The 25,647-nt window shown below is 39.4% G+C and overlaps 1 protein-coding gene across 2 annotated transcripts; it reads left to right on the forward strand.

The window, feature by feature from the left end:
• On the forward strand, positions 1 to 25,375 carry LOC131245305 (cold-responsive protein kinase 1). 2 transcript variants are annotated; one of them, XM_058244669.1, is made up of 7 exons: positions 1 to 166; positions 13,738 to 13,881; positions 14,489 to 14,607; positions 17,867 to 18,077; positions 19,020 to 19,257; positions 19,860 to 20,010; positions 24,593 to 25,375. In XM_058244669.1, the coding sequence occupies exons 2-7, from the start codon at positions 13,809 to 13,811 to the stop codon at positions 24,980 to 24,982; spliced, it is 1,182 nt and encodes a 393-aa protein (XP_058100652.1). In that variant the 5' UTR covers positions 1 to 166; positions 13,738 to 13,808; the 3' UTR covers positions 24,983 to 25,375. The 2 variants fall into 2 exon arrangements, with proteins under 2 accessions (XP_058100652.1, XP_058100643.1); XM_058244660.1 differs by lacking the exon at positions 1 to 166 and adding an exon at positions 588 to 784.
• The last annotated feature ends 272 nt before the right edge of the window (positions 25,376 to 25,647 follow it).

Genomic DNA, 25,647 nt, shown 5'->3' on the forward strand with positions numbered 1-25,647 from the left:
AAATTCTCACTCTGTCGTTTTCTACCTCGTACTATGGCTGGCGCCAGGCGGTAATATAACTGCTCCGTGTACGACGGGGATTCTTTTTATCCTGCGCACGCATGCTCTAGCTAATCTGCGCCCCTTCACCTCTCTCTGTTTCGATTCAGCTGCAGTTCTTTGATCTGTGAGTTTTTTTTTTCAGGTAATTTCCTTTCTGGGTTTTCTTCAACATGTAATTTCACGCTGAATATCCTTTTTTTTTTTTCAACAATAACAGTGATGATAGAAATGTTTTTATTTTAGTTTCTTTTATTTTGAAGTTTGGTTTTGAGAACAGATTCCAGCATCAGATTCTAATCATGAACGGATATATATATATATATATCTATCTATATATATATATATATATATATATAAATATATATATATATATATATTCTTTGAAAGCTTACTGGACAAAATGTTCCTCAAGTTCGATGCAATCAAGTTTGATTCTATACAATCGAGAACCCACTCTGGAATTGAAAATGCGTGCGAGTTCAATTCCAAAAAATGGAAACTGGGTGTATGCAAGTAAAAAAGGTGGGGGCAGATATTTGCTGAATCCCTTCGATTGGTATGTGATTGAGAAGTGTTGGATTGTGATAATTGCAGCTGATTTTTTTTTTCTCCCAACTTCTCTGTGTAGAATTTTATTTCTTTTTCATATATTGATTTAGTAATTTAGGCCTGTTTGGATGTCCACATTAATCAGGATTTGGGCAGATGCAGCTGCTTTTTTAGTTAAAATATGAGGAAACATGTCAGTTTTTCTCACTCCCTTTATTTTTATTTTATTTTATTATTATTTTAATTATTATTATTATTATTATTTTTTCTTCTGAATTTGGAGAAAGGTGCATTTCCAGGCATTGTTTCAAGTCCTACGTTAACCGATGGTATCTATTTTTTATTATTTTTATTTTTTGGGTGGAAAGCATCCGTTCCACTTGAAGTTTCAACTCTGGCACAACTGCACCCTTACTATTTTGATTCTTCTTTTTATTCTTTGGTTAGGTACTGAGGATGGAGTTGGGTCTAGAAAGTTGACTTCAATTTGAGGAATTCCCAAGTGGGGATTTGTTAATGGGGATTCGTTTATCGGGAACTCTCTTAAATGGAAGAAAATGAGCCTAGAATTCAATTCAGAATGAAACCTCAGTGGGTATTAATAATTGTGTCACATTCTAAACAGAATTGGGTGATTTTAAAATTCAATTCAAGAGAAACCAAAATTGGGACTTGGTAGGGTTCTTTTGCCAACATAAGAATATAAGACGATAATTCAAGAAAAACCAGAATGGATTTTTCTTCAATTCCAAGCCTATTTCCAAACAAAAGCCTATTTAAGAGAAACCCAAATCGTAATTTGATAATTGGATGATATTCTAAACAGAAGATGAGACTGGAGTTCAACCTGAGTAAAGCCCAGATGACAATTTGATAATTGGGTTATATTCCAAAGAAACTCTCTTTACTCTTTAGGAACTCTTTTATGTTCAACCTGAGTAAAACCCAGATGACAATTTGATAATTGGGTCATTCTCTAAACAAATGCTTTTTTTAGGTATCGTTACATGTTTATAGGAAACATGGGTTTTATTTTTTATTTTTTTATTTTATTTTATTTTTTTTCATGAAAGAAATGGGGATTTTATTAGGATTATAGGCTCAATTTGGGTAGGGATCCTGCAAAATCAGGATGGTGGGCACCAAATTAGGATTTTATTAGGATTATAAGCCAAAATTTCATGATATTTTGTACCAACTTACTGATTAATTTTATAATATTTTGCACCAAATTACTGATTAATAATAAAATTTCATGATATTTGGTACAACCAAATGCAGCCTAAAATAACAGGAAAATAGGGTAAAGATTAAGTATAAAGATAACGAAAGGGCAAAGGAATTGATTTAACATGGTTACTTGTATTATTTTACTAAAATCATTGAAAAGATTAACTAATTTTATTGAAAATAGAAAAAAAGTCAGAAATCATTGAAAATAGCCTTAACACTATGTAGCTCATGAAAATAGCCTACACTACATGCCAATTTGCATACGCTATACGCTACATAATGTACACTACACGATACTTAGCTTGCGCTAAAAGTTGTTTCAGTGAACTACATGGCGTTAAGGCTTACATAGCGTCTTAAGCTATTTTCATGAGCCATATAGCGTTAAGGCTAAGCCATGTTATGTAGTGTAAGCTACATACTACACACTGTAACCTATTTAAAACACTGGTTAGGATTATTCAACCAATCAGAATTTTGGGGTTGTGATTTAGAGGCAATGGGTGTCAGGTATACAATTTTTAACTGCCCGCCTGCATGATTAAGGGTCACACACTGCCAGAGTATCAAATAACTCCCATACCCAAAAAGTGGTTGTGCAGATACTATACAGAGGAGGAACTTGAATATCTTCGACCCATGATTCTTTGGTCCAAATGGCATATTTGTCTACTAATCCGGTTCATTCATTTCTTAGGTCCTGTTATGGATGGCACATGTGTAAAAGATTATACCGGTTAGACATTCCTATCTAGCTGACTGTTGGCAGTTAAAGCAATAAAAGAAGAAAATAGTTAATAGTCAGAAAAAAAATGATCAATAGGATTGTCTGGTAAGCATGATTTTTGAAACACAAGCCCCTTATTATGACTCCATAGATGGATGCACCCAATTAGTAATTCATCCTACCATTTGCACTGGGAATAGTGTGGTTCCCTACTCGTAGAGATGGTAAAGGAATCGTCCTTCCAACATGGGTCTGCCACTATAATTCATCCTGCCATGTGCACTAAGAATAGTGAGGTTCCCTACTTGTAGAGATGGTAAAGGAATAGTCCTTCCAACATGGGGTGGTTTGTTTTTTAACAACATTCAGTAACTGCTTCTCTTGCTGTTAATAATGTTCGCCACCGCATTGACTTTTGGTACCTCGAGGGACTATTCAAAGAATGGTATTCTAACAACTATGGGTATGACATGTGCAACGCATGTGGAGAGCATAGGGGAGAGAAAAAGGGGGAGAGAGATGGAGGGAAAGGGTGTCGCTATACGCATGCAGGTTACACTCAGAGAGAGAAAGAGAAGGGTTTCGATGATGGGCGACCCTGCCCACTTTTTCTAGTGTTGTGACCCACTTGAGCTTTAGATATGCCCTTTTTTTGGGGGTTTTTTTTTTTTTTTGCGGGGGGGGAGGGGGGGGGGGTCGACATCCTGACATGAGATGGGTCCCACCGTCCTATGGTGTGGATGTTGTAGATTTATCATAGTGGGCCACATGGAGCCTTTCTTGCATGGGCTTTCTTCCACTTCATCTTTTGTGTGGGCTGCAAGTGCCTCTAATCTTCTTGAAATGGGAAATGGAAATATAGTAACTTCTAGACACATGATGTAACGCCCTGGTTTTTGGAACCCGAGTATACTACTCATTTCTCGAAAACCTGAGTGTTAACCTTTAAAGATATCCAAATTTTGTTGGGGATTTGACGGCGGAATCACACAGAGATGAATCTAGGATAGTAATCCAAGAGCACCAAGCAAACACAACAGAACACAAAGATTTAATGTGGAAAATCCTTTCGGGAAAAACCACGGCCCAAAGCAACAGATCTTTACTATGAAAGCAGAAATTACAAAGAGAAATGACTTACCGGACTTGAGCAATCCTCAAATCTCACCTTGCTCCACCCTTTTGATAACCCTAGAACCCTTTTAGAAACCCTAAGAATAGTTTCTAAAGCCTTAGAATCCCTTAGAATACTTCCCAATCACGTATACTTCCCTTTATATAGGTTTAGAAAGAAACCTAAACAAAATCGGAAGGAAAAATCGCAGAATCTGCGTTTCCGCAGAAAATCTGCATAAACCTTCGATGACATCGAGCAACCTTCGAAGTCATTGAAAAATGACAAAAACTATCCAGCGACTAGAAGTAGAAATACAAAAAATACCCGATGACATCGAGCTGGCTTCGATGTCATCGAGCCAAGGCAGACAAATTTAAGACATCTGTCAGCAACAATTTCCACAATGTCTTTCAATTTTTAAACGTGTAGCTTTTTGTTATCTTCTCTTATCTTTGCCTCATATCATAGCTTCATCAATGCTTCTGTGTACACTCTGTCCTTCTTTTACGCCATCGCCAAGCCTAAAGAAGTTGCACAAAACTTGAACTTCTCTGTAGGAATGACCTTGGTGAGCACGTTTACTGGATTCTCGCTGGTGTAAATCTTTTCCAGTGTTACGCCTCATTCCTTAAGCACCTGTCGGGTAAAGTGGTGAAGAACATCAATATGTTTAGTGCATGAGTGATAAACAGAATCTTTAGCCAAATTGATAGTGCTCTTGCTATCACAATTAACCGGCACGGTCTCCTGCTGAAGTCCCAACTGATTTATCATGCCCCTTAACCAAACACCTTCTTTAAACGCTTCCGTCATTGCCATATATTCTGCTTCGGTCGTGGAAAGAGTCACTACGAACTGAAGCTTCGACATCCAACCAATTGCTCCACCTACTAGTACAAACGAGTAACCTGAAGTCGACTTTCTAGAATCCACACTGCCTGCGTAGTTTGAATCCACATAGCCTACCAACTTTGCCCGTCTTCTCAAAAGTTAAGATGTAGTCTTTTGTACCTCAAATGTATCGAAGTAGCCATTTCACCACTTCCCAATATTGCTTGCTAGGGTTTGACATGTATTTGCTCACAACACCGATTGCCTATGAAATATCTAGTCTCGTACAGACCATTGCTTGCATTAAACTGTCAACCGTATTTGAATAAGGCATATGAGACATAATCTGTTTTTTCTCTCATTTGATTTAGGACATTGTTCTAAGGAAAGCTTGAAGTGAGCTGCGTGGGGAATGTTCACTGGCTTTGCTTAGTCCATCCCATAATTGATCAGTACCTTTTCAAGGTATTTTGCCTGTGATAACCAAAGCCTGCTCCTCTTCCTGTTTCTATGAATATCTATGCCGAGAACCCTCTTGGCAGCCCCTAGATTTTTCATCTCGATTGTCCCTGATAACTGAGTCTTCAGTATGTTGATTTCAGATATATCATGACAGATGATCAATATATCATCAACATACAATACTAGGATGATGAATTTTCCATCAGTGTCTTGTAATAGACACAATAATCGTATTCACTCCAAGTAAATTTTTAACTCAACATGAAAGATTTTTTATATCACTGCCTAGGTAACTGTTTCAGGCCGTACAACGACCTCATTAACCTGTAAACCTTTTTCTTTTTCCCTTTAACTTCATAACCATTTGGTTTCTTCATATAGATCTGCTTTTTCAACTCCCCGTGTAGGAATGCAGTCTTAGTATCCATTTGTTCTTGCTCGATATCGTATTAGGCAACTAGCGCCAACACGAATCTGATAGATAATTGCTTAACCACTGGCGCGAATATCTTTATAAAGTCGATTCTTTCATTCTAAGCATACATCTTCGCTACCAACATTGCTTTGTATCTATCATGTTTCCTTTTAAATAATCACTTGCACCTGATTGCTTTTCGACACATTAGAAGCTCCACCAGCTCCCATGTGTGATTTTTGTACAACGAGTCCATTTTATCATCCATAGTCGCCTTCCACTTTTTTGCATCAGGCTCATTAAGACCCTCCTGAATATTAGATGAGTCCCCCTTATCTATAATGAGGGCATATGCAATATTAGAGTTTCTCCATGTATCTTATCGGTAATCTTCGATCACGCAGTGGGTTTCTTCTCACAGGTGGCTACTCTACCTGCTTTTGTACCTTTGTCTACGCATCTGTCTCTACTTGAGTATCATCCGTGTCAATTTGGACATCTATGATTAATCTTTCTGGTTTCTCTTGCTTATCCTGATCATTCTTATGGAATATGGAGATTTCATCAAACCTGACGTCACGGTTAGTGATGACCTTGCGTGTGACTTTGTTGAATAACCCATAACCTTTCACACTAATACCATAGCCAACAAAGATGTACTTTTTAGCTCTATGGTCTAGCTCATCTCTCTCAATTGACAGTACATGAGAATAAGCCGCACAACCAAATATGCACAAATCTGAGTAGTCCAGCTAATGACCACTCTACACTTCCTCTGAGATTTTACATTCAATTGTCGTAGACGGGGATCGATTCACCAAGTAGCGAGCTGTGTTAACGGCCTTAGTTCATAAGTCCTTGCCCAACGCAACATTACTTAACATGCATCAGGCCCTCTCTAAGAGAGTCCGATTCATCAGCTCAGCCACACCATTTTGTTTAGGCATGTGGCGTACTGTGTTGTGCCTAATGATCCCGTCATCTTTACAATATTCATTAAACTTAATGGAAGTGAATTCTCCACCATTGTCAGTCCTTAAAACATTTATTTTTCGTCCTGACTATTTTTCCAATATTGTCTTCCATCGTTTGAATGTGGTGAAAATTTCGGACTTACGTTTCATGAAGTAAACTCAAACTTTCCTGGAGTAGTCCTCAATGAATGAAACAAACCATGACGACCCCCCAATGGAAACTTCTGGCAATAGCCCCCATACGTCAGAGTGCACATAATCATGCACTCCCTTACATACATGTTTCCCAGATTTAAAAAATAATTTAGATTATTTACCACATATACAATGCTCGCATATATCTAAATCAGAATTCTTAAAAGCTGGAATCAAATAACGATCGGATAGTACCTTTATGCCCCGCTCGCTCATGTGGCTCAGATGAGCATACCATATACGTACAGATGTGAAATCTATAATAGCTGCTGCCGCTCCACCTGCTGAAGTACTCCCGATCAACCTATAAAGGTTTCTGTACCTTTGCATTCTCATAACCACGAGTGCCCCTTTTGAAACTTTTAGAACGCCATCAATACCAGTGACCTTTCACCCTATAGTCTCGAGTGCACCGAGAGAAATCAGACTTTTCTTCATATCAGGGACGCGACTGATATCAGTCAAGGTACGCTCCATCAAATATCTTGATGCTCACAGTACCAATAGTCACGACATTACAGACATTATCATTGCCCATAAAAATCTATCTACCATCGCGTTCTTTGTAACTAGCGAACCAACTCCGATGAGGAGTCATGTGATATGATGCTCATGTGTCAAGGATCCACTCATATATAAGATTGTCATGCAAGTGTCTGAACATAAACACAGACAAAACATCACCTCCACTTATTCTTCATCAGATGTGACAACATTGGCCTCCCTGGAAGAAGCCTATGGGTTTTCTTTCTTTGATTTAAGATTTGTGCAATCCTCCTTCATGTATCCATTCAACCCACAGTTCCAGCACTTTAGTTTTCTTTGTCCTCACCCTTGAATTTGGATCTAGGTCTTGAAGATCCTGTACCTCGCTCAGTATTTCTTCTCCTTGTAAACAGTACATCGGAAGATGTCCCCATGTCGCCGTCTAGCTTTCTCATGGCCTTCCCTTGAAGGGATGAGATAACTGTGTCGACACTCAGGATTTTATTTGCGGTGCACATTGTGTCCTTGAATGACTCATACAATGTCGGATGAGAATTCAATAACATGCTTGTTCCTCATCTTTGATCACTTCCTTCATATCCAGTAGTTTGCAAACCAATTTATTAAAGTTGCTGATGTGGGCCTCTAGATCTCCACCCTCTACCATCTTGAAGGTATATTACTGTAGCTTCAAGTGTAGGCGATTTTCAGAGGATTTTTCACATAGATATCCTCTAACTTCGCACATAAACTAACAACAGTTTTTTCCCTCAAAACATTGTAGAGAACCTCATCCGTGAGACATAAACGGACGGAAGCTAAAGCATTCATGTCAAGAGTATTCTAGTCTTCGTTATTCATTGTCGATTTCCGCTCCTCAAGAGCTTTAACTTTGCTTTGCTTGGTTAATAGACTAATCATCTTGATATTCCATAACTCAAAATTATTTTTGCCTGAGTACTTCTTAATATCAAACTTGGTGTTTCCCATTGATGCTAATCATGCAGATGCAAATCTGTGCCCCAACGATTTCTTTGATACCACTTGTTGGGGATTTGACGGCGGAATCACACAGAGATGAATCTAGGATAGAATCCAAGAGCACCAAGGAAACACAATAGAACACAAAGATTTAATGTGTAAAACCCTTTCGGGAAAAAACCACGGCACAAAGTGACAGATCTTCACTATGAAAGCAGAAATTACAAAGAGAAATGACTTACCGGACTTGAGCAATCCTCAAATCTCACCTTGTTCCACCCTTTTGATAACCCTAGAACCCTTTTAAAAACTCTTAGAATAGTTTCTAAAGCCTTAGAATCCCTTAGAATACTTCCTAGTCCCATATACATCCCTTTATATAGGTTTAGAAAGAAACCTAAACAAAATCGGAAGGAAAAATCGTAGAATCTGCTTTTCCACAGAAAATCTGTGTAAACTTTCAATGACATTGAGCAACCTTCGATGTCATCGAAGAATGACAAAAACTGTTTAGCAACCGGAGGTAGAAAAAAAAAATACCCGATGACATCGAGCTGGCTAAGGAAATTTTCATACACATTTAGAATATATGAGTGACTGCACATAAGGTTCATACAAACCAATGTCTCAATTCTAACAATTACAGGAAGGAAATAATTTAACATATGAAAATGAATAAAATGTAACTAAAGTTGAGTTGTAAGATCACGCAGCTCCTCTTGGGTAGATACAATCATACATCCTTAGTATTTATATCCTGCTCCTCATCAACTTGAACATGAGTATCATTTAAACAACCTATACTACCTGTACGATTATATATTCAAAGGATGAGTGGCCTGCTCAGTGTGAATTCCCCTCAAGATTTCACACCACTGCATTAGTTAAGCATAGTTTAAATAATAAAGCATACAAAATAATCCATGATGCAATCTTATTTAAATGCATGGATGCATGAATGTACATCAACTGGGGATGCACATCCAGTTGGACAAATGAATGAACCTTTCAAATAGTCGGTCTATTCGTGCAAGAGAATGGACCTTTCAAATAGTCAGCTCATTCATGCATAGGAATGGGTCTTTTAAATAGTCGCCTCATTTATGATAAGAGAATGGACATTTCAAATAGTCAGTTCATTCATGTAAGGGAACAAGTCTTTTAAACAGTCGACCCATTCATGATAAGAGAATGGACCTTTCAAACAGTCGTTCCATTTAGGCAAGAGAATGGGTCTTTCAAACAGTCGACTCATTTAACTTGCAAAAGTGGTCATTCGAGTAGTACACTGGTCTTTCAAACAGTCAATCAGGGATCATTAATGCCCACGTGTCAAATGAATGGACCTTTCAAATAGCCAGCCCATTCATGCATAAGAATGAGTCTTTCAAATAGTCGACCCATTCAAAATGCAAAAAGGGTTGTTCGAATGGTGCACTGATCTTTCAAACAGTCAACCAGGCACCCAATAATGCCCAAGTGCCATGAATGCATGATTAGCCCAACCATTATTATTCCAATTCTAAACAAGCAATTTAAGAAAGCTCAAATGTCACTATGGGGGGTCGTCACCCAACATAGGCCGACAGCTCGGGCATAGCGTCCTATACCACCATCCCAGGCTCATAAGACTCCAACATTGAAATGTTTATTGGTAAACTCCTCAATTAGTGGTCAATCATAGTTTAATAAGTGGCATTTACCATCGCATGGTTACATAAAAATAATCTATCAAGCCACTTGGGGCAATATTCAATCGAAGCTGCATGAGGCAAATATCAAATCAAAGTAACATAGGGCAAATGTCAAATCAAAGCCACATAGGATAAATAGTTCATCAAGGAATGAGATAAAAATGGGTTATCCCCAAAAGCCACCTAGGCACAACGATCCACAAGATGGTAAGTCCACACAACATTCCATTTAATCCATTAGTCAAAATGGATACTAGGTCGAGGGTCCATTATAATTACAATCAATCAAGTTATATCCCAAGTCTGGATGTACATATATAAATGGAGTTTTCTACTGATAGATTTAGCAATTCAAGTTTCACAAGCAATCCACAAGTATGAGAATATATTCAAGTACATCATATAGATGTTTATACAAGATAAATGTTAAGCATATAATTTGAGAATCAATTCCAGTAACTAGTACAAGTAATTATGAAATAGAGATATCAATTATCAGCCGAAATTAAAATAGATACTATTACTTAAGCTAACATGAAAGCGAAAAGCCCAAGGGGAAGAAGTCATCAATTTACAAGTCGAATCGCCTACCAATGATGTTAAGGGATGTGTGCACTCTTAGAGTCGAATCCTATGACAACTCGAGCTTGACTTGGTTCCGATTTGGATGGGATCAACTCAACCCAAGTTAACAACCAAAATCCCCAAACCAACCTTGAGCCATCCCACGAACTTGGTGACCCAACTTACTCCAACTCGGTCCCATCGAAGGATGCCTACACATGGAATTCAAGTCTATCTATAAGAATCAACTAACATAGACCTAATTACAACTGAAACCCCAAAAATTTCAGAGTTAACTCACCTTACCCAACTGAGTTGGCTTGGTTTCAACTCTACCAAAATCAACTTTGCCCCAAAATTGAGCCTACCCTTAAATCCAGCCTCCACACCGCAATCCTCTCAAACACGACTCCTAGTAAAACTTCTAGATGATGCCGGACCAAAGTAAACCCCAAATCTAGACCCTTATGATGCTAAACTCAGTACAAATTACTAAGCCATTCAGTCATGAGTTGAATTGTCCAACTTTGGTTTTAACTGAGTCAACTTGTCACTAGATGATGATGCAACATATTTTTTGCAGAGCCAGAAATCAAACCAGACCGGGATGATTGGTCAGGATCACACCGAAACCAGCCCATCATGGATCTGGACCGAGTCGACTCATAGGCTCAACTCGGCAGTGAGTCGATGTAAATCGACATCTCTCTCTCTCTCTCTCTCTCTCTCTCTCTCTCTCTCTCTTCTACTTCTTCTTTCTTTGACTTCTAGTTCTTTCTTCTCTCTCAGACTTCTAGAACCCACCAGCAGTGACATCCAGCTACCCTGGACCCGATCAGACTCGACTCGAACTTGGTTCAAGTTTGAACCGAGTCGACTCAATGCCAACATGATGACAACCCCACTCTCTCGCTCCTTATTTTTTCTTCTTCCTTTTTTTCCCTCTCCCTCTTTTCCCTGGGATGACCTGGACCAAACCAGGCCCGCCCCAAACCTGAACCGAGTCAGTAACTCGTTCCAGTCGACTTAGCAGTAACCAACACTCTCTTCTTCATTACCTTTCTCTTCATCCCTTCTTCTCTTGCTAGATTCCCAAACTAGCTCTGGATGTGTTAGAACATGGGTCAATAGGTCGATGAACTCGGATAGACTCGAACTGAGTCCAAAACTCGCCAGCATCTTGGTGGGCAGAACAACAATGCTACAACCGCACCACTCCTACTCCCATCTCCCTCGTTTCTTCTTCTGTGCTCTTTCTCTCTTTCTTTTCTTCATTTGTAGCATCCAGAAGCTTGGTCCGATGTGCCTAGATGCACCAGACTCAACCCGCAACTCAGGTGAGTCGAGTCGGTGCAACGACCTACTCGAACTCTCTCTTTCCCTTTCTTTTCTCCATTTCTTTCTTCCTTTCTTCTTCCTTCTCTCTTTCTCTCCTTCAACTATGGCCAGCAGGAGTTCTCACTCGACCAGAACTTGCCTCGACTTGAGGTGACTCAGTGCAGCTTGAACGGGGAAGAAGAAGGCAGCCATTAATGGCGTCTTTGAAACCACAACTCCTTCCTCCAATCCAATCCCTTAGGACAGTTTGTATGGACCCTAGGAAGCTTATAAATAATATTTTTTGAAGCTTGGAGGAGATTTGGCCAATGGGTTCGCTTACAGAAGGTTTTGGCTCGATCTTGGAACAATGGGAAGAAGTGACCGTGGCTGCGATTTCTCTTATTGCAGCTAGGGTTTTGGGCTATCTGGGGTGTTATATCTTGATTCGGATGCCCTGGAATGCTTCGGAGTGGCTTTTAGAAGCTTGTGAGTGGCTAGGATTAAGCCCTGGTGGACACACACTACTGTGAGGTCCGCCGTGATGAAATAGACAAATCCACTCCGTTCATTCTTTTTATCAACTCAAATTAGGGCCCCAACCCAAAGGATGAGGTAGATCCATGGCCTAGGTGGGCTCTATTTCATGATTTTTGTGGGCTTACTGACGATTTTCGACATACCATCGGTCAGATAGCTTTTAACTCTGATCACCACTGATCCAAAGGGTCCCAGGGACTCACAGTAAAGCATCCCGACATCCACTCCGTCCACAGACTTCCACTGCTCCTAATAGGACATCTGTCCAGTGTTAAGGCATAAGGCAAATCCATAGCTTAGGTGGGCCACCCTAAGTGAATCTTTGCCTTTTATTGTTAATTCCCGTCAATCCGACGGCCGGATCGATTCACAAATGCTCGTCAATGACCATAAGGAACTATAGGTGCCAGTATCTAGTTAATTAGCTATTAATTACTACATTGGATGGTTTTAATGGTAGATTGTCCATCGGAGCATCATAGGCCTGATGAACAGTGGATTTGCTGAGTTAGGTCCTGAAACTGACGATGTACGGTTCGATTGTTCTAATAGAGCATTATGTGAAATTTCGTCATGATCAGATTCCCATAATTAGGTCCTTTGAGGTTTGGCATCGATTCCACCAAGGTGTAATGTTCCATTTTTAAAATTAACGAATGGATCACTTGATTTAAGGATGAAGATTTCTTCCAACGGTCCTAAGGGTCATAGGGTCTGCCTGGATTAAAAATCAACGGTTGGATTGGCGGTATGATGTGTAATGTAAGCTACGTGTGTTCCCATACACATGCAAACTAATTTAGACTCCATGGTAATACTCGAGTACTGAAAAGTACAGGGTGTTACACATGATGAGTAAGTAAAATGGATTAACATATTCCCTGACATTAGTGATTTAAATACCAATATCAATGCATGTATGCACCTTTGGAATACAAAAACATATAGGGGCATCGCATGGGAAACATGGCATATATAGGGAAATGTATTGCTGTTTGAGGGAAACATTGGGAAAATGGTGGAAATTTTCATACTTCATGTTGAAGGAGACATGATTTCACACTTGTAACTCAAAAGATCATTTAAAAACAAGTATGCATAATAAGTTCCCTTTGTATAGGGTCCTAAACTATGCGTGTTTTGACAGGAGTGACATAATTATATCCAAAACGAGTTCATATAATTTATAATTCATAGAATACAAGGGAATGGATTCACCAAACAAATTTGAGAGAAAGTGGAGTTGTGATTTTTTTAAAATTTTTTTTTATTTTTTCCGAATTTCTTGGGTGGATGTGTTTCTATGTATCAACGATACACATCGCAATGTATCGATGATATGTGGAATTTTCATAAAGGGCATTTGGCAAAATATCGCAAGTTGTTGATATCCCATGATATACCAGCAGTACATTGTCGTATTCTGTGAAATCAAGGAATTTGATGACTTCACCTATATTTTGTACCAACCCCATGCAATATTAATGGTATCGGCCAATGCCTCGATATTTAAATCACTGTCATCAATCCTAACATGGGCTGTATTATTTCCATATTCTCGTGGTATATGTATATAACATGTTTACCCCATCATGGTTTTTGTTGGGCAGGGTTTGACTTGATATTGTACAAAGTGTTCAACGGCATAAAAAAGCTGTGGTCATTGGTATACCATACAGTAATGCCTTGTTTTCCTTGCTTATTTAGAAAGAATGTGGCTTCTCCCGTGCAACGATCTGTTGCAGTTGATGAAGGTAAAAAGAGAAGAAATTAATTATCGCAAGCTTGGGATAAAGCTATGATGATGATATGTTTGAAAGTCGGTGTAAAATGCATAGTAAAGGTTATTGACATTTTTAATCAGTGCACTTCACACAATCTGCATAAATCAAAATGAGTGTTGCTAATTCTACTCGCAAGAGTAGGATTTCTGATTTTAATATCCTTGAAGTGCCAATGTGTAATGAATGTGCATGATCATGGCCGTTCATCAGTACGTCCATTAACCGTGCCTCATGACCTGAAAATCAGCTAGGTTCAGTCATCAAGTGGCCCACACGTGTACCTATGAATTTGAACCATTGGAAATTCTTTTTGATCATTTATCTTTTCGCAACACGTGTTGCATGATCAGCCTGATTTCTAGCCATGACACAGACATGGTGGGCTGATCTGAAGAAGGGATTGGATTTAGGATGTGTGGGAGAGTACCACAGGTCCATACAAAATTGTATTCATGCAAGTAGCATTTTCATTTCTCAAAAACAAAACAAATGACTTTGTGATGTATAATTATTTAATTTACCAATCTCTACTTCATGGATGTTTGTAAATTACTGATTTTATTGAACTTGACTGCAGAGGTTTCAGGCATCCATCCAAATGTCAGAATTTTCAGTTACCAGGATTTGAGAATTGCCACTGATGGTTTTAGTCTTGCTAATAAAATTGGGCAAGGAGGTTTTGGTTCTGTCTACAAGGTAAGCTGCATTTTTAGCTTTACATCTTTGTAAAGATGTGTCCATATATGTATATCTGTATGCGCGCACACGCGCACCACAGGTGATATGATCAGCCATGAGCAGTACCACACGAAGGCATTTCTCATATTTAAGCTGACCATCAGATGCATCACCCCCTGTTAGGCCTAGGGCCCAAAAATCAGTCCAATCCCTGATTGAGGGGGCCACACAATAGAAAACAGTTGGTAGGGGTCATCCACCCTAGATTTTTCACAGGCCTATTGTATTGTGCATGTAGCATCTACTTCAACCATTGGATGCGCACCCCGTTTTAGGCCTAGGGCCTAAAAATCAGCCCTATCCAATCCATACATATGATACATCTGGGGCTTTGGATCGACTAAAATTTTGGGCCCATGGCTAAACGAGCTAGGGTGCATTGGATGGATGAGTCAGATGCCATCAACACATCACGATGGACCCCACAAAAAGGTTTTCACCAAACTTCCCAAGAAAATGTTATCATGGAATTGTCCATCCAAAAAGTGCATCATGCTAACCAAATTTCCATCAGCATGGGGCCACTTCAAGGACAGGCCGCACACCAAGATAGTAAGATTTTTGAAGCCCACACCAGGCTAATAACAGTTGGTGTGAGTGAGGCATGTTCTCCACGAGCGTCGGTTGACCAGTCGGCTAGTTCGACGGAACCTTTAATCCAATATGAAGGCTCCATGCAGACTGACTAATGGTAGCAAGTCGTGACCAATTAGAGTGTGCCACGTGTCCATAATAATTTTGGGTGGGAAATAAGTGCCATTTGAGCGGGAAATCACCCCCTGGCGACTATAAATACCTCCAAGGGTCTTCCTTTCAAACACGTCCTTCTGTCCATGATATGTACAAGAACAAGATCTAGCTCCTTCTCATTGCCCAACCTAGTGAGAGAAGGTGAGCATAGAAGGAGTTTCAGTTTCTAACGCCTGAGGGACATTACTCACAGCACCCTCTCTAAGAGTGCGGAGGCAAAAACCTTGAAACACCTCAGAAGAGAGTGGCATAAGGTGGCTCCAAACCTAGTGCGATACCACATGTGGCTCAATGCAACATCAACAATACCTGACCCTAACTTTCGACGCCCTGTGCACTGAGGTTCGGTGCCGAATGAATAGTTCCTGTCCCTGATGGTCAGTGTTGAGGTACATGCCGTCTCACACTGACACTAATCTAAACTAGTTTTATTCCTCATTGACATGTTAGGTCCATGATAATGCCAAGATATTGAAGTCCTAACTGAAACACTATTATAAGAAATTGGCTGATGGGGTAATTGCAGCTTGTAACTAAGTAGGATATGACCACTACATAGCTACATGACTATTTGATGCCTTTGCTGGCTACATGGCAACACGACTATCTGATGCCTTGCTGACTACATGGCAACATGACTATCTGATGCCTTGCTAGCTACATGGCCATGTGAAGCATATGCGTCTTTAGTTTTGAAACATGTGACCTAATATAGTATCCTAAATTCCTAAAGCCCAATTGGCTACATGAGATGAAAGAAATTAAATTAGGACAAGTTATGCATCATTTGTATTTGCTTTCTTTTGTATCATCCATACTAATTTTCTTGATTTTTACCTTTTAATTAAGGGTTGTAATTAAAGGCTTGTGGTATGTCATGGCCTAGAATGTATTTTTTCATAGATCAATGGAAGCCTTCTGATAAGGCATTTTTGGATCTACACATGATGTTTCTCATAAATATAACAAATAAGCAAAGTAGAACAAAGAAAAGACATTTGTTTAGAAACAATATGGAGAATATTCACTTGCGATTGACCCTATGGGAGCTTCTAGCAGTGTGGGTCTGCCGTGATGTAATTCAGACATCCAGCCTGTCCATAAGTTGGGCATCCTAGGGCCATAGCCCAAAAACTAGCCAGATCCATGACTTATGTGGGCCACACCACAAGACACAGTTGAGAGTAGATGCTCACAGGTGTGTGTGCACCATGATGTGTTCCAGACATCTTAACCGTCCATAAGTCATGCCCCACTTGGATGAGGGGCCTAACCGATTTTCAGGTGATTCCAAAACTCAAGTGGACGCCACAAGTGATCTGAGAGGTTTTAGGTATAAATTCACATTGTTGTTGATGGTGTGGCCCACCTGAGTTCATGATATGGTTAATTTTTGGGGCTTCCCATTTTCTGGAGGGGACTCACCAGATGCATGATTCAGATGCCACATATTCATCATGGTGGGGCCCACAAAAATTTGTGTACATACACTCAATGCTACCTGTAACTCCCCTAATATATGCATTGAAACAGACAAGCACTCACACACTGAATGTTCCCCACAATCTAACAATGTCAACATGACCATACGTTATAGTGTTGTTCAAAATGGGATTCAGCCTGATGCATGCATGATATCTACTCGGACCACTAGGTGCGCCATCCCATGTTTGGCCTAGAGCCCCAAAAGCACGTTGATGGAAACTCAGGTGGGCCACAACACGGAACAATTGGGAGGGGAACCCCAGCCCCATTAAAACTTTCCAGTTGGTGTGTGGGGCTCATCATGGTCTTATATGCCATCTAACCATTCATTAGAGGCACCCCGCCAAGATGAAGGGACACACCAAAAATCAGACCATTCCAAATGGGCCACAACATGTGAATTTTGAGGTTTCAGGCTTGAGTTTACATTGTTCCCAGTCACCCCTTAATTGACTGAGTGGTTTTTATAACACATCATGGTGTGGCCCACGGAGCTCAACATTGTTGTAAATTATGGTAGTTTTGACGCTCTGTGATCAAACACTGTAGATATATGTATGTGTTTGTGTACGTGCATGCATATATGTAGAGGTATTTTAATATGTCCTATTGAAACAAATGTCTTTTCCTAATCCGGCATTGGTGTAGGTGGGTTCCACCTTTTTAAGCAATCTGATATGTCAATCTGGTGGATGAAAATGAACAAGACCAGTGGGACATTTAGTGGGGACTGATCAGATGGTTAGAATCATCCATGAAGCAGTTGTTTTTTTTTTTTTTTCAAAGCATATCCCATGCACTAGTGGCACCATATGGATTTTTTAGATCACCAAATGCGGCCCCATATGTATAGTTTGCTGGCCCTAGCGAATGCTTGATCAGATAATGTGAAATTTCTCTGTGAATGAATGCAGGCGCCATCAGCTTCAATACGATAATGTTGTGATGACTGACACAATTTTTCAACACTTTGGATGGGCAGGGAAGGCTTGCAGGAGGCAGGCTTGCCGCAATAAAGGTGCTTTCAGCTGAATCAAGACAAGGGGTGCGGGAGTTTTTGACTGAGATAGATGTGATTTCAAATGTAGAGCATGAAAACCTTGTTAAGCTGCATGGTTGCTGCATTGAAGGGCATCGTAGGATATTGGTGTATGGCTATCTTGAGAATAACAGCCTTGCTCAAACCCTCCTAGGTAATACCATTAACATATGGTTTTGTTCTTGATATTTGTCTTCCCTTTATTGTTTGGAGTCCTTCCCTACTAATCATTTTGGAGGAATGTTAATGCTGCCCCCCCCCCCCCACACACACACTAATCACACCAAAATATCGCAATAGATGGGGACTCGTGGAAAGAATTTGTGATATCAATGGTCCTCATCATAGATGGGCCATATCACAAAAGAGGAGTTATATGATACTCTGCCTGTGCATGACACTTGATACGCAGGCACTTGGAACGTACAAGTTAAATCTATCAACTCAAATTAAGCAGACTAGATTGTGGAGTTCAGTGTCGCGAAGTTACAGTGTGAAAATCAGACTGCTTGGACAACCCTAACCTCTGATTTGTGGAGAGTTGTTTTTTGGAAATAAGACCATTGGATATTTATCGTTCTGATCATCCAATAGATGTCTAGCAATCTAATAATTAGATGACCAAGTGAAAGTAACTTTTAGTTCATGATACATCTAATCTGGTACCTCTAGTATGGACAGTTTATTTTGAATTATTTGCATGCCATGTTTGCAATTTCTCAGTATAATGTCCAACGTATCATCCATCACGCTCAGCATTTCTCATCCAAAAAATCACATTGTTTTGATCGTCCTAATTACTAGATGGAGAACTTATGTCTAGTGGTTGTGATTGTTGGTTGACTTTTATTTAACTCATTCCTCTCTTCCTTCAAAATTCCTCTAGTCCAATGGTGAGGATCATTCTACTAGTGTGATTATTGGACTATGTCCCATCCTTGATGGGATTTCCAGTGAGCAGTCCAGTTGATATTAGCATGTGTTCTCATCGTCTATATGTGATGTTAGCACTCAGCATCATCCACATCTTGATAATGAGTCAGTATCTATCTCAGAGTTTGGGTTTGAATTAGTGGTGGACCGTGCCTACTTTCAGGTGGAAGGCGCAGTAGCATTCAATTCAGCTGGAAGACACGATTAAAAATCTGCATCGGAGTTGCACGTGGGCTTGCATATCTTCATGAGGAGGTCCAGCCACATATAGTGCATCGAGATATCAAAGCAAGCAATATCCTTCTTGATAAAGATCTTAACCCTAAAATTGCAGATTTTGGTCTAGCAAAGCTTCTCCCACCAAATATGACTCATGTCAGTACCCGTGTGGCCGGAACAGTGTGAGTTTTATGGTTTTTCTCCATTATCCACTTCTCTTTTCACCATGTCTGAGAAACCATGGTTTTTGCAAGCTTGTGAAACCATAGAATTTGAAACGAAGACGATGTTATGAGGCACTACATGATGCTCCGTCCGAATGAGCGGCATCTCTTATCCGAGGCAGCACTCTTTACTGGTTGCTAACCTTTCAGTGAACCAGATCGTTCATCTGGAAAGGCCAGCATGGATGGGTGATGGACTAGAGTTTCCTCTATGGAACAATCCCAACCATCCAATATGACCTTTCCCGGTCGCGCATGGACTGCTGGGAAGAGTTCTCTCTAAACCATCCATTTTCAAGCCAGCAATTGAATGGATAGAATCGTCCATCAGGAATTCTTTTTTCTTTTTCCCTGCATTGTCCATCCATGGTAAAACCCATCGGATGAATGATCTGGATGACAGGACCACATGTATGAAATGCTGGCCTGGGATTAAAAAATGCCAGTAATTCATGCTGATCATTGTATATTTGCTATGGGCTATGGATATGAAGCTTGACCTTTCTACTGCAATTCGCTACTTCATGTTTTCTAACATGTGTTTGTGCATGTTCTTTAAGAGGTTACTTGGCACCCGAATATGCAATCCGGGGACAGCTTACACGAAAAGCAGACATTTACGCCTTTGGTATTCTCATTATGGAAATAGTCAGTGGCAGATGCAATACCAACAAGATGTTACCTTCTGAAGAACAATACCTTCTTGAAAGGGTAAGCAGTCTTTTACTTCCATGCACACTCAAAACATTCTACATTTTTCTCCAATGCTTTAGGACTGTTAATTGCGTTCAATTGCATAGGCCTGTAAAGTTCTGTTCTCATTTTCCCATTTTTATGTCTTTCGATGCCAATTGCAATATAAGAGGGTTTAAAATTTCAGAGCTCGTTTTGAGTTTACGCCAGACCACTAGTCAAATCAAAAGTTAACTAATTATTTGAATGAGCTTAAAAGCATGTGTACACCATTTACTTCAACCTTTCAAGTGAGTATTCAGCTGAATTTTTTAAGGTTCTGATGGAAGTGAGGATGATGAATCCATTTGGGCTTCTTTCCCTCATGGGCTTTTCTTGTTCAGAGGCCTTCTTCAGTCACTTTGTTTGGTGGACCTTCTAAACCTCCTTGCTCTAAGCTGTGGGAATCTTTATCTCTGCATCTGTGTTAAGTGTTTTTTGTTGGATGATGATGGGCTAATAATTTCCTAACGTTAGATAATATTGAGAAGAAAAATTAGGTGCTTCTAAACATTTCTTACACGTTGGAATGGAACGGTGTCAGTAGACCATCCATTAATCCATTTTTGAGGTGGCTGTGGAGATGCTGTTCTTTTTCTTTCACTTCTTCAGTGTCAATTGGGTCCTTTGAAGTTGCTCTTGGACATGGTGGGCGGTTGGATTACGTGTCCCTTTAAGCCAAGAGGTAATTCTTTGGAGCATGCTACTACACAAAATCATGTCGGTGTTTGGAAGGAAAAAAGATGAGAATATTCTATAATCATACATTCTCCTGTCTTGAGTGAAAGAGAGACTTATGGCTCTCCATACGAGTTGGGGCCTCGCTTTGAAGGCCTTTAAGGGAGTGTTTGCTTCCAATATTTTGCTAGATTGGTTTGGGGTTATTAATGATATGCACAAATCCTAGAGAAAATCGAACTTGGACGAAGCCCCTTAGCGGGTGGTGAAAACTAAATGTTGTTGGAGCTCCTTCGCCAATCGCTATGCTTTCATATCAGTCGTGTGATTAGACATGGTACTGGAGCTATTGGATTGCTTTTATCTGACCTTTTCGTGGGTCTGGTATTATCTGAAGGAGATTTGCACAATGCAATTATGTGGCTGTCCGGTTCTTCTTTGACCCCTTCATGTTCCTTGGACATCATGTTCAATCATGCCTCTAGAGAAGCCGATTCCATTGCTGATTTGTTAGCTGAGGGGGCCTCAAGGCACTCGCTTCATTTGGGTGATTCCTATCCACTGTCTTGATGCATCTTTGTATGCCTTTTGGACAATTTTTGTAATTATTGATAGAACAAGTTTTACCTCTCTCACTTGACTGGAATATTGATCGAGTCATGTTGGATCTTTCAAGTGCTTGAGGTTTTAAACACTTCCATGTAGTTGGATCTAATAAGGTCCTGGAGTTGATAAGCAAATGTAATTAGATTATTAGTGGAAGGAAAAATGGCCTCTCCAATAAACAGGAGAAAGAGACATATTTAGAGAAGGCTAGGTCAGCATAATCTTGTCATCAGATAATTCAGTGAAAGATATGCTGGTGATAAGGACGACGATGGGGGACATGATTTTTGTGATTCCCTCATCGGAGCGGTCGGCTTTGAATTTGGTGAGCCTTCGAGGAAGGGAGTGGAGAAGTGAGGTGGACTTCCAAAATGCTATGTCCCATGTTCTCACATGCGTAACTCTTCCTACTTAAATATAGATTTCTGGTTCAGCTTGAAACTTTTTAAGACCTCACCTAGTTTTTGCCTCTCTGTTGTCACTCTTACTCCTATATCAAACTTTGTGATAAATGGTCAACTTGTCTTACCCTTACTACATTTCAATTTTAGGACTTCAACTTGATCAAGGTCCACTGATGTTTTGAATAGCGTATGTAGCGTATCTATGAATCTATGAAGCTACGTAGTATTAGCAAATAGCGTATATCCCCTATAGCGTATGCTACATAGGTCGTAGCATATGCATTGCGTATGGTACTTATTATTATTATTATTATTATTATTATTATTATTTATAAATGACAATTGTATTTTGTATTTTGTACTTAATACTCTCAACCTGTGGGATTTTAATTTCTTTTCATACTTGCAACTTGTGGTTTCGATTAGACATTATTAATTAAGGTGATTTTCTTAGAAAGTTGTTGATGTGATAATGATTTGATTTCTTTTGATAAATGATAATTAATAACTTGTTTGAAGTTTGAACATGCTTATACTTGGAAAAATGAATAATTGTTTAGGCATTATATACACATATATAATGTATATATATATGTGTGTGTATATATATATATATGTACATATATATTGTTCTGTTTCTTATTATTTATTATATTTTTCTTATTTTTGAATTTAAAAAATATGATTATTGTGTAGCTTATGCTACACACTAGAGAGGGCTGAACACAATGCAACACTCTACCACTATTGAAAACATTGATGTCCACCTTTCCACTGGTGCTTTTGAAATGCTAAGCATTGGCCTGGTTGTGCTGCTATCAAATTGCTATTTTGACTATTCAGTACTTGGGAGTGCTATGAATCTTTTACTTTTTACTTGATTATCCAAATAAAGATAGTCAAATTTCCTCCTTGATGGAGGTTTTATTCTTTTGGTAAAACCAAAGGATCCTATGGGACTAATTGAAGAGTTAGAAGACAAATTGGAAGAGAGACTCCATTTTTTTAAAAGGATTCAAGTCCTTTGAGTGGACACCTGTTAAACGGTGTAGGAACTTCCTTTCGAGAAGTGATGATCGTGACCCAATCTCTTCTAAAGGAATGGAATCATTTAAGGAGGGAGTAAATATCCTCTAAAAAGAGATGCTGTGGGTTAAGTCACTCTTGGGTTCCTTAAGAGACCCTTTTGTAACGACGAGCTCATGAACATGATCGAGAGGATCATTGCAACTTCTGTCATTTCTACATCCTTGTCTCTAGGCATTGGTAAACTGTTGTTTAGCACACAGGTGTGGACTATAAAGCCTACTAGACTGCAGTCTTTGAACGTGTGAACTATGAAGCCCACAAGACTGCAGTCTTCGAATGTGTGGCTCTAAGCGACAAGGTGTAAGGTTGGAAGAGTTTTCGAGTCGACCGGTGACTTGCCTGAGTCGATTCTGTTTTGATCCATCACCAAGTAAAGAAAGGGACTATATGAGGGTATAAAAAAAATGTCTCTGGCGGTTTTTTCGGGTTCTTTTTAATTTTTAATACACACACACACATTTGCGACTCGGTGACCTGGCTGAGTCAAATGGAACTCAGCTGAGTCATTTTAAGTGTGTTTTTAGTTAAAAAAGACACATGAAAGTTGCGTAAACGGTATTAATATCATGTTATGACTATTAACATATAATATTTTGATATATCATTCTAAAATTATAAAGAGGCTTCTTTTATCTAGAATCTCTCTCATTTCATTTCTCACATTCACCTCCTCTCTTTTTTTCAGTTGGGGCTCACAACTCAAGTCACAACTATAAGCACGGTTTAGGCATCAAAGGAGAAATGATGAACAACCATAAACTTGACAACTAGGAAAATAAAGATGAAAGACTACAGACTTGACTAATTTTTAGGATTTGACATGTTTGCTAGAGGCCTGCTTGATAAATGTCTTGGATCTCATATGCATCGGTGCATATAGGGTCTCTACTTTATTATTCTTGTAAAACTTTAAAATTTATTCTTATAAAGCTCAAATCACATCAGTTACAGATTCGAAACATGAATCATGAAATCTGTAAGTAATAGGTACTTCTTTAATACTTATATGATTTTATTTTTTTTTCCCATAATAATAAGAAAGAATTTAATTAGGAAAACATGACTCGCCCAAATTACTATGTCAACCTGCCAAGTCAAATTTCGTAGGTGGACCAAGTCCGGTCCAAGTTTGAGTCCTGAGTTTGCTAACATCTGCTGCGGATAGTTAGCTTGAGCAGGCTGTGATGCCCATGAGATCACATCCATCTGAAATCCATGCTGGTTTATGAAAGTGAAACCAATGTTGGTCACATTTTGGAAGGCAGTAGGGTTCATAAAACCAATGTTGGTCACATTTTGGAAGACATTAGGGTTCATGAAACCCACGTTGGCACATTTTTTAAGTGGCGATCAAACAGGCGTAGAAATGAGGTCAGAATCTCAAATGCATAATTACTGTTATATAAAATGAGATGAACTCATTTTTAGGTGTCAACCAAGCAAGGCCTAAGGGAGCATATGTAATGCACTGAAAACTTTGTATAAAAATGCATTTTTGACATAAAGCCACAATCAATTACAACTGTAATACAATGATAGTAGAAATGGCTTTTATGAAAAGACAATTTTACAGTTAGGAGTATTACTTTTAACTCCGAACAATTTTGCTGTGTTCTTGTGATTATTAGTTTCAGAATGCTAGACTCCTAGGGCTTTCAATGGTCCGTGCCTGGGCTGAGCCACTAGGGCCAGCATGACCTGACCAGATAAAGAGCCAGGCCAAAACCAGCTAATGCCTGGTCCTCTGATAACCTTAAATGATGCTAGGTGGTCACATGTTGCAGGCGTGGAACCTGCATGAGTGCTGTGAGCTGGAGACACTAGTGGACCCATCACTAAATGGTGATTATGATGTTGATGAGGTCTGCAGGTTCCTAAAGATTGGTCTCCTATGCACCCAAGAAATGCCGAAGCTTCGGCCCCCGATGTCGACTGTTCTGAAGATGTTGATGGGCGAGATGGAGGTGGACGGCGAGAAGATCACAGAACCGGGATTCATTTCAGATTTGATGGACGTTAAAGTCAGAGACCCAAAAAAGAAATCCAAAACAAAGAACACATCGGACACAGCATCCTCTGGAATGTCACAACAGGAAAATTCATCAGTGTTGTCAGAAAACACCACCACATATGCATCCATTACATTCACTGCAATAAGCGACCGGAGCCCTTGAGAAGTCACCTTAGGATTGATTTTTTTGTTTTCTGATTTTTGAGCCTCATTTGATGTAAATATCGTGTAACGTCTCTTTTGGGAAAAATAAAAATAAAAAAAGTGGTTTAGGGGGCGTTTGGTTGCACATATTTGCATCAAATTATACTAAATAATCATGAATTATAGTGAAATTTCTTTAAATTTGGTGCAACCAAACACCCTTGGCAATTTTTCTTTTCGAAAATTTCAATGTAACATTCACTGTACTTGGAGTTTTGCTAAAAACCCACATGCACCTATAGGTGGGCATATGTGGCAACCTGGCAATGCTTTTGGGACATTAAAGCTGTTCATCAGGTTGGCCACATGAACATTGAATGCAGATGGTTGGATATTCTTTACGTTTTTTTAACCATCAATTGTTCTTGTACATGTGGGGCCCACCTGTTTAACTGATCTGATTTGCATGGTTGGATGTCCAAAACATGCTATGTTGGCGCCGTATTTAGTTTCATGTGGCCCAGCAAAGCCCTTTGTTCTTGCTTATTTTGATAATCATTTACCATTTAGTTGGGGTGTTTGGATGTACCATAAAATTGAGCTGCAATTATTAATCTGGTGGGCCCCACGATGGATGAAGGATGCCCCAGAAATTTCTTAGGTGGATGATCCTAATCCTTTTGA

Source organism: Magnolia sinica, chromosome 1, assembly GCF_029962835.1.
Source record: "Magnolia sinica isolate HGM2019 chromosome 1, MsV1, whole genome shotgun sequence".
Taxonomy (NCBI): Eukaryota; Viridiplantae; Streptophyta; class Magnoliopsida; order Magnoliales; family Magnoliaceae; genus Magnolia; species Magnolia sinica.